The 10,435-nt window shown below is 44.9% G+C and overlaps 1 protein-coding gene across 1 annotated transcript; it reads right to left on the minus strand.

Moving 5' to 3' along the window:
* Window positions 1-8,048: 8,048 nt before the first annotated feature.
* LOC111525922 (olfactory receptor 10C1) lies at window positions 8,049-9,075 on the minus strand. Its single transcript, XM_023191583.1, has one exon. It carries the CDS (start codon window positions 9,002-9,004, stop codon window positions 8,066-8,068), a length of 939 nt encoding a protein of 312 aa, XP_023047351.1. The 5' UTR covers window positions 9,005-9,075; the 3' UTR covers window positions 8,049-8,065.
* Window positions 9,076-10,435: the final 1,360 nt, after the last annotated feature.

Consider the following 10,435-nt stretch of genomic DNA (forward strand, 5'->3'; position numbering starts at 1 on the left):
GGAGACAGCAGGTGGGGCAGGAACTCTCTGCAGGATGAGTGGACACAGGCACCTCTGCTCGGGGAGAGGGACCTCAGAGCTGTGACGGGGTCCCAGGTGGCCTCTGAAATAGCCTCAGATTATTTCTACCACAAGATTTCACATTCACGTAACTTTTACCAAGCAACATCTTACCTGTTCTAACTGCGGAGTCAGCCGGGAAATCACTTTTCAACCCAAAGTTAGACGTGGCCTGGGGATTGAAGGAACAGGTGAGGCTCCCACAAGTAGGTAGGTGCTGGCCGTGGGCCCCAGGTCCTTCCTCCTGGTGACCGTGTTGACCAGCTCCTTCTTTCCATTCCCCCCTCCTCCCTTTGATCATGCAGTGGAGTTGTATTTCTTTAAAAAAATCATGGATCATATGAGAGATGTTAGAAGGCAGACTAAGGGCAAGTGTCTGTTTTCTAATGGTTAATTTCTCAAGAAGGGAGAATAAGAGATGAAGTTTCTATAATTTTCAGAAAGAAAAAAAATCCCTGGAAAGTAAAATCTAGAATCATTTATTCAACAGACTATTTTTTTGCTTTTGTCTCCAAATAAAGTGTATGCAAATATGTTATTATTACCTTAAAATGAGTTAAGCAGCCAAAGTTTTGTATCTCAGGTGAATGCTCCCCAGAGCACAAAACTGGGAAATCTCTTGCTTTCTTGTGGAAAATGACTGCGTGGTCCCAGAGGGCTCCCCCAACGCCTCCAGAGCAGCCTGGAACTCCTTAAGCCAAACCAAAGGCTCTGTCCCCAGAGTGAATGGTCCTCCCGGCACCCACTCAGCCTCTGCCCTTTGCTTGGCTGTTCTTACCCCCAGCACCTGGGCCTTTTTTTCCAGATCTTTTCTCATGTCATCCTGGTTGGGAGGCTCCAGATTCTCTGTGAGGGGCTCAAAGATGCAACTTTGTGGAAGGACCGCACGGTATCCACTGGACAGGGCTCTGCACCTGGATAGGGACTGCTGCTGCTGCCAGAAGAGGTGTGGAGCCAGGTCCAACTCTGAACTGAGACTTAACATTGCAAACTTCCCAAGCTTCAGATTTTCCTGGGTAGTCAACCAGAATCCCCCAGTCATCCCAAGGCGACCTGGGTTCTAGGAAGGAACCTGGGATCAGGGGTGCCTCAAATCCCTGGGGTAGTGGGAATTCTCATGGGTGCTTGGCATTGCACACTTGTTGACAGCACAGCCTGCCCTGAGGGGGGTCACAGGTAAAGAGAGCAGACCAGCCTGCCTGCAAGTGCCCAGCCCCACCTTCATTCTGGTCATGAATTTCCTGCAGTCCCTAACAGGCTTGGGACATGCTCCCTTCAGCCCAGTTTCAGGATTGGATGCTTTCCAAATTCTGCTCTCCATCCCTTCATATGAGAGGTCTACCCCTTTCAGTACATCCAGTTAGCACTGCCCTGCTTCTATAACCCAAATATTACGTGATTCTTTGTAGGAAAACCAGTTGTTGGTGTCAGAGCTCTCTGAGCACTGACAGCAGGCTAGGCTTCACGCTAAGGCAGTGCTGTTCCTTACACACAGCAAGGCCCATAATCAGAGTCCGAGGTACTAGTTCTAAATGAGTAATACATTCTCAGCCCAGAAACACCTAGCCACAGCATGGCCTCTGTATGAATGTGTAGTAAATGTTAGCAATTATGAGTAATGCCAGGTCTAACTGTCACAGCCGATGTGACAAAGCCCACTGGCTCTGGGTCTTTTCTCATTTTATCTCCTCAGCTCCCTTCTTCCCCCTCTTGTAGTGTAAGACAGCTGCATATGGCAGAAAGAGAATGTGGTCCAGCCCTTCCCCTGGTCTCTGCAGCTGAGCCCAGGCCCCACCTGCCTCAAGGACTCTGTTCACTGCATCAGCCCCTCCTAAGGACAGCACAGTCAGGAAACAGTCTGAAGTTGCCCAGAGGAGGATCCTGCTCCTGTGGCCTTTTGTCCAACTGCTTCTGGGCTTGCAGGATGTTCTGGGACCTCTGGGCTGGAGTGGGCAACACCTGCAGGTCAGAAACCACTTCCCAAATTAGACACGTGAAAGAGTCTAGTGGAAAAAGTATTGGGCCACAGAAACAAGGCTGCTGGGTTCCTTTTACAATCTCACAGACAACATCCTTCAGAAGAGACCCCAACACTGATATTGGCAGATATCTCTCAGGGGGCCTATGTGATTTTCATCTCCTCTGAGCCCTCTGGGCTTCATTGGCCCATTTCAACCTGCTCTGCCCTGATTGGCAGGGAACACCCCCATCTCTGGCTCAGGCAGTTGTGATGACAAAATTTATAGGACCCTTCCTGCAGCAACTCTCTAATTTTTAGAACAAAGCCAGTGGCATTGTGATTGAGTTCAATTGCTGGGGAATCGATTGCATTGGACTTGTGGTGGGTGGTATTGTGTGCATTGAAGACACAATGCATGCATTAAGATCTCAGAACTTCAGAGCTGCAAGTGTGCCCCATTTAGCAACCTTTAATTGGCTAAGAAGGTTGTGGCTTGGCTTTCCAGGCCCCTGGCAGGTGACATTGTCAGTCTTGGCTGCCAGGAGAGGAAACATCTAGAAAATGCTATTGCACAAAACAGGTGGTGGTTATGGTAGATGAGACAGATTAATAATAATGCCTCTCCTTGAGGGAAATGGGATTGGGTGGTGAGGAGGGAGACAGGCAAGAGAAGCTCAGGGAAGGGAGGAAGTGGGTCTGGGCTGCAGCGAGAGTGAAGGAGAATGAAGAGGATCCACTGAGAAGCTGATCAGAGGAGAAATACAAAGGAAGTTGACCAGATTGTGAGGACTATGTAGAATAAGGCACACGGTGGAAACTTGATAATTACTTGCAGACTTGAAAGAAGTGTACAGGATTAGCCAAAAGAAAAAAAAGGTTGAATAGACAGTGGGTGGCATCTTTGAAGCTTGAAGTTTGCACTAAGACCCCACCTTATGTTTTTCTCAGCTCTCAGAGGATCAGCCCTGGAATCTTTTGTGTAGCAAGCCTGGTCAGCTCCTAATCCTCCTCCTTATGTCCCTGGGAGACCCAGAGCCCCTGTTTCTTGGTGGCCCTGATGTACCTGAGTTCTCTTCCTTCTTCTACAACATTTCCTCTTCCAACTCTTTGCTAGTCTTCCCTGACTGGAAAGAGTTAAGGCCAGTGAGAGCACACAACCTAGAGAGGCAGAGAGTCTGGCAATGGACAAGCATGCTCTCCCATTTCCAGGACTGAGTTAGAGCCTTTGTTCAGTGTCTCCTCCTGAGTCCTACATTCCTTTCCTGGCCCCTGTGTAAGATCCCCACCTGCTAGGCTCCCCAAGCCCACCCTAGGGCACTGATTTGTGAATCCCAGAGAGCTCAGTGGAGAACAGAAAGGCAGGGGGACCAGGCTGCCACAGGAGCAGCTGATGGGGGGGAATCAGTGAGCATAGACTGTGGGAGTGAGCTCTGGTTGGGAGGTTGCTCCAAGTCCTGTGAAGAGACTGGCTCAGGATGCACAGAGATGGTTTTCCTTGTGAGCAGGTGAGTCTTTCTCTGAGGTCTTTTTTGTTCTTTCTCTTTTCTATGCTCAGTTCTTCAGCCTGCCTCTATTTCCTCTTTCTTTCCCTCTCCCTTCCCTTCCATCTGACTTCTACCCTCCCTCCCTGATGCCACAGTCACTTCCTACTTCAGTTCTGCAAAGCTAAAGAATGAAGATACTGGCCAGGCACAGTGTCTCACGCCTGTAATCCCAGCTTCTTTGGGGGGCGAAGATGGGTGGATCACGAGGTCAGAGGTCAGAAGTTCAAGACGAGCCTGGGCAACACGGTGAAACCCGTCTCTACTAAAAATTCAAAAATTAGCTGGGCGTGGTGGTAGGCACTCGTAATCCCAGCTACTCAGAAGGCTGAGGCAGGAGGATCACTTGAAACCGGAAGGCAGAGGTTGCAGTGAGCCGAGATCGTGCAACTGCACTCTAGCCTGGACAACAAGAGTAAAATCTTGTCAAAAAAAGAAAGAAAGAATGAGGACACCTCTGGTAGCAGATACCATCAGGAGCTGGTATGCACTACAGTGAGTGGGTCCCATTGGATTAGGGAAGTTAAGGAAGGGGGTGTCAGGGGAGAAAGTTTGGTAGGAAGAAGCATTAGGGACAGAGCAGTGGGAGTTCAAGAAGCAGGTAAAGTCTTGCTCAGGGGCAAGGGCATGTGTAAGTAGGGGAGATGTGAGGTTCAGGAAGGTAGAATACAGTAGGGGAAGACTCAATATGGGGATCACTGATGGACTTCCCCTAGCTTTTGAATAGTGTTTGTCTTGAAAACCAGTGACTGTGCTTATATTGCCCAGGATTAATGTGGTTCAAGGCCCCTTGGTAGCCATGGTGGAGAAGGAGTGTTTGTTGCAATCTTCTTTCTGGTTCTTTGTAAGAATATCAGCTATAAGAAGCATATATTCTTTGGGAAAATAAGCACAGAATAGTGGATCTGAAACTCAATCCAGAGCTCATTTTATTTAGCCCTTATGTTTATTGATGATGAAACTGAAAATCAAGAAGATGATGCCAAGAGTTTGCTCTAGGTCATGTGAAGTTTTAGTAACAGAGTAGAGATCATAACCCATGTCTTCAGTCTTTACCCAGGTATATTAGTCTGTTTTCACACTGCTGATAAAGACTTACCCGAGGCTGGGCAATTTACAGAACAAAGAAGTTTATTGGACTTACAGTTCCATATGGTTGGGGAGGCCTCACAATCATGGTGGAAGGCAAGGAGGAGCAAGTCACATCTTACATGGATGGTAGCAGGAAAAATGAGAGCTTGTGTAGGGCAACTCCCGTTTCTAAAACCATCAGATCATGTGAGACCCATTCACTATTGTAAGAACAGCACAGGAAACACCCTCTCCTATAATTCAATCATCTCTCACCAGGTCCCTCCCATAACACATGAGAATTATGGGAGCTACAAGATGAGATTTGGGTGGGGACATAGAGCCAAACCATATCACCAGGGATTTTTCATTCAATACTTTCCCCTGCCTATTTTTTTTTTTTTTCTTACTGATTGATGGCTCTAAGTCTTGCTCCAGAAAGACTAATATGCTGGCTTACATAAATGTGCAGAAAATAAGGATCAGGGAGACTGGACAAAGAAAAAGGTAGAATAGAAAAACAACAACAACAATAGCAGGTGAGGCCAGAAACTAGATATCTCAAAAACATATTGTGAGGAATTGCACATTTCCTGGAGATGAATTACAAATTCAGGTGGAAACTTGTTAGCTGTCATGTTAAGAGGAAAACTGATTATTTAATTTCTTAAAAAATTAAACTTACACTTTCCATATGATGCAGTCATTTCACATCTATGTATTTACCCCAGAGAAATGAAAGCATACAAAGACTTCATACACAAATGTTCATAGAGTCTTCATTCTATGAACCAAAAACTGGAAACAACCCAAACTTCCTTTAGCAGGTGAATGAATAAACAAATTGTGAAAACAACCCTAATTTCCTTCAGCAGGTGAACGGATTAACAAATTATGTCATATCCATACAATGGAGTCTCACTCAGAAATGAAAAAGAATGGCTGTTGTACACACCACAACATGGCCGAATCTCCAAATATGCTGAAAGAAAGAAGTCAGACTAAAAAGAGTACGTGTTTTATAATTCCATTTATATAAAACTCTGTAAAAAGAAAAATATAGTGCTGGGAAGCAGATCAGAGGTTACTTGGGAATGACGAGTTTAGGGAGGGGTAAAAGGGAGAGATTACAATGGGGAGTGAGGGAGCAAGGGGGATGGATGTTAATTTCGTGATTGTGCCTGTAATGTCATGGTACATACATAGGTCAAAACTTATCAAATTGCACACTTAAATACGTACAATTTATCATATGCTAATTGTACTTCCATAAAACTGTAAGGAAAAGTTATTGCTTATATGACAGGAAAAGTACAGTGATTCCTATCACTGAGATATGAGAGAAATGATCCTTCCGAGAGTTTCATAATGTTGCTTCTTGTAATCTTTCTCAATGTAAACCAATGGCTTAATGCCAAAACACTCTTTACCAAGACCAGTTCTAGGAAAGATGAGTTGATGGAGATGCGTAGGAGATGGAAATATTTCAGTATTTTAAATGTGTAGCTCTGTGCTCATCTGCTTTAGCCTGGGGATAAGATTTAGATTTTAAAGTATCAGAGGGAAAGTTGTTTTGATCATCCTTTAGGCAATCCTCCTTAAATGCTCTTCCTCTCTATTGAAGTTTTGTTCAATTGAAGAGCAGTAGTTTTGAGGTTTTCCACATTGATAAAATGAGTATAAGGAAGGCCATACAACCCCTTTTGAGGGGTGGGGACAGGGAGTAACACCTTGTCTTTTCGCTTTACATTGTGAGTGTTTTCTTACTTTGCAAACTGTTCTCTGATAGTTTCATGAGAATCAGTGTTTTCTTAAGGAGACTGCAAGTGCTTTCTGGACAAAATTACCACCCTGTATGTACTTGATATTCCCCACAGTGCCAAAGAGCAATAGGCACCTAGAATGTTTGCAATAAATAGTGGTGCATTTGAATAAAGTGTTGGAATGATATAAAGTATGTAGATTGCATTTTTAATTATTAATAAATACTTGCCTCTTGGAGATGGCTTTTTGTGATTCACCCTCTCAGCTTATCTCATTTATTTGTTCTGCAGTTCACTGACTCTCCTGCATGTCATAGCCCTAATATTTGCTCTTCTGTGTCTTGGTAGTTTTTGGTAGTCACGTCTGTGCTGGGTAGCAGTTTCTGTTAGCAGTGATGTATAGAGCCTCGTCTTCCACCTTCCTCTGGGTCTCTTGGGTCCCAGTGCCACTGATATTTCAAGAATACTCTTCTCTCCCCAGCAAAGGCACCCCATGTGAGCCAAACATTAGCCTTCATGCTGGCCTGTCTGACTGGCTAACAAAAACATCTATCAGGATACTATTTTGTGCCAGATACTAAGCTGGATTGTTTGCAAGTCTACAAATTCTCACAAAACCCCAATGAATTCGACTCTGTTGTTATCACAGCTTTATAGATAAGAAAATTAAGGCTCACATAAAAACAAAACAAAACAAAAAACAAACAAACAGATTATGTCCTTTGCAGCAACATGCATGGAACTGGAGGTTGTTATTCTAAGCAAACTAATGCAGGAACAGAAAACCAAATACCATATCTTCTCACTTAAAAGTGGGAGCTAAACACTGAGTACACATGAACACAAAGAAAGGAACAATAGACACCAGGACATAATTGAGGGTGGAGGATAGAAGAAGGGTGAGGATCAAAAAACTGCTTATCAGGTACTATGCTTATTACCTGGGTGACTAAATAATCATTTTGAGATGAAATTTACCTATATAACAAACCTGCACATGTACCCTTGAATCTAAAATAAAAGTTAAAAAAATTAGGACTCAGAGAGATTATATCATTCGCCTGTGATGACATAGCTAACTAGCTGGAAAAAAATGAGACTTGGACTTTAAGTCTGTCTGACATCGAAATCTGTTCTCTTAATCTCTGTGGCATATGAATTTCCATAAGAACTTACCTTCATTGAAACCTTTGTGGCCACTCCTTACTTCTTGAGGGATCTGTCTTTAGCTGGTAGTAGATTTAATTAGGTATAATTATGTTTGCTAAGGTACTAATCAGTAGTACCACCCAAGAAACAAATGCCTTATCTAAGATGTACAAATGTCAAATGACTTTAAGGATCATTGCTGTGGCTGAAAATTTTATTACCTTGATAGTCTGATGGGGATAACATTTTGTAACTTTATCCCTGTTTGTCAACTTGCTCTGCTTCTGAAATTGATCCTCCATCCTGGGTTTCTTGTTTCTTGCAATAGAAAGCAGAATAGAATATGTATGTGTCCTGAGGTTCTGAGGAGAGCATTTGGCTACGGTAGCTTTTCAAAGATAAGTTTGTCTTTCTGACAGGCTGGCCCTCCGCTGATGTGAAGAAAGACCTTAAGGGAGACCCTTTGATCCTTATTTGGGACTGACTCAGAGCACTGCACAGAAGTCACTATCGCCCCCTTTTCAAATCTCCATAGGCACCATTTTCTGCATGGTTCTCTTTAGGGCAGCTTTGACCTCTGTGTTCCGCAGGCTGTAGATAATGGGGTTGAGGATGGGGGTGACCACAGCATAGAAGAGGGACACCAGAGGGTCAGTGACCGGATCGTAACTGGCCTTAGGGCGAATATAGATAAAGATGGCGGTGCCATAGAAGAGGGAGACCACGATCAGGTGGGAGGAGCAGGTGGAGAAGGCCTTGCGGCGGCCGACAGCAGATGGGATCCGGAAGATGGTAACCAGGATACGCCCGTAGGAGCCCAGGATGAGGCCAAAGGGGCAGAGGATGATGAGGGCTGCGGCCAGGATAATCTGCAGTTCATTAAGCGAGGTGTCCCCGCACACCAGCTGCAGGACAGGCTGGATCTCACAGAAGAAGTGCGGGATGGCATTGGGACCACAGAAGGGCAAGGAGAAGATGAAACAGGTGTGGCCCAACCCCACCAGCACCCCACAGGCCCACGCAGACCCAGTTAGCTGTAGACACATCCGGTGGCTCAGCAGCAGTGGGTAGCGGAGGGGTTCGCAGATGGCTGCATAGCGGTCATAGGCCATGGCTGCCAGGAGGCAACACTCTGTGGCGCCAAAGAAGAGGAAGAAGAACATCTGGAGAGCACATCCAGAGCGAGAGATGTGGCACTGGCCAGTGAGGAGGTGGTGAAGCAGCAGGGGGACCGTGACGGATGTATAGCCCATCTCCAAGGTCGAGAGGACGCGCAGAAAGAAGTACATAGGGGACTGGAGGGCAGCATCGGTGGAGACCAGCACCACAATGAGGAAATTGCCTGCCACAGTCAGCAGGTAGATAGTGAGAAAGACAGAGAAGAGCAAGCCCTGGAGGTCGGCCAGGTGGGAGAAGCCTACTAGAAGAAATTCAGTCACCATGGAGGTGTTTGTGTTCATCCTGCCTACATCCCTTTGACTGGAAGACAAAAGAAATGGCAAGGAAAAGTCACAAGTATGGAACCGTGAAATGGGCAAAGATGACCTCTCTCTGCATCTGATCCCAGCACTGGATCTCCCTTTCTTTTTTTTTTTTGAGACGGAGTCTGGCTCTGTCGCGCAGGCTGGAGTACAGTGGCCGGATCTCAGCTCACTGCAAGCTCCGCCTCCCAGGTTTACGCCATTCTCCTGGCTCAGCCTCCCGAGTAGCTGGGACTACAGGCGCCCGCCACCTCGCCCGGCTAGTTTTTTGTATTTTTTTAGTAGAGACGGGGTTTCACTGTGTTAGCCAGGATGGTCTCGATCTCCGGACCTCGTGATCCGCTGGTCTCGGCCTCCCAAAGTGCTGGGATTACAGGCTTGAGCCACCGCGCCTGGCCGGATCTCCCTTTTATTAGAATATCATGGACTTTGAAATTAGGCAGCCCGGCCTGGAGTCCATATTCCAGCCTTGCTCACTCTTGAAATTCTGGACGAATATTTGTCTCTCTGAGCCTGGATCCCTGACTTCATCTCTTCCTGATAGTGCCTATCATTCAGAAAAACACGTTGAACTGTGTTTTCAGTTTCACCTGGGCTGAGGATTAAACCAGTCTAGCTGCCTTTTCACTCTTTTCTGATTTTCCAATTCTTCCTGCAGGGCTGGAGACAGAATTTTCCCTCATAGCAGATCCTTTTCTCCTCAAAGTCAGAATTTGTTCCATGTTCATGGCAAAAAATTTTTTTTCCAAGTCAAGGGAATTTTCTGTCCTGTTCTACTCCCTCTTCAATCCTCTATTTGTTTTTCTTTTCTTCTTTCACATATTTTTTCTCTCTTTTCTTATCAACTTGTCTCCTGTTTGATAAGAGGTGACCTCTCTTATCACCTCTTGCCCTCTAGTTTTCTTTTTTCCAGCTCTTTCTTCAGTTACCAGATTCACTTAGCCTTTCTTCTTTTTCTATCATTTTACCATCAGTTTCACGGTTTTCAAGGTGGAGAAAAATAATTTGAAAGATACTCTTTTTTAAGCTCCTCTAGCAGTTAAACAGTTCAACTATTTAGAGGGGTGAGCATTTCTCTAGTTTAAAAAAATGCTCAGGTAAAAGATGACAAGAACTTCCTTAATTGCTTATTTCTGCATCTTACAGTCTTTCAAACTTAATCCTCTTATATTGTAAACATGAAAATCCCCAAATCACACATATAAACTCCACAAATCCACACACTGACAAATTATATTTCAAAATACAGGCACAGAAGAAGAGCCCAATATTCTCAGATGCCAAATTTATCTGAAGCCAAATATCATGTATTATATTGGCATTATTACAGATAACAAAGTCAAAATACACTTAACATAAAACTGCAAACACCCAAAGATACACTTGAATATATACATAAATTCAATATTC

This window comes from Piliocolobus tephrosceles, chromosome 5 (genome assembly GCF_002776525.5).
Source record: "Piliocolobus tephrosceles isolate RC106 chromosome 5, ASM277652v3, whole genome shotgun sequence".
NCBI classification, from domain to species: Eukaryota; Metazoa; Chordata; class Mammalia; order Primates; family Cercopithecidae; genus Piliocolobus; species Piliocolobus tephrosceles.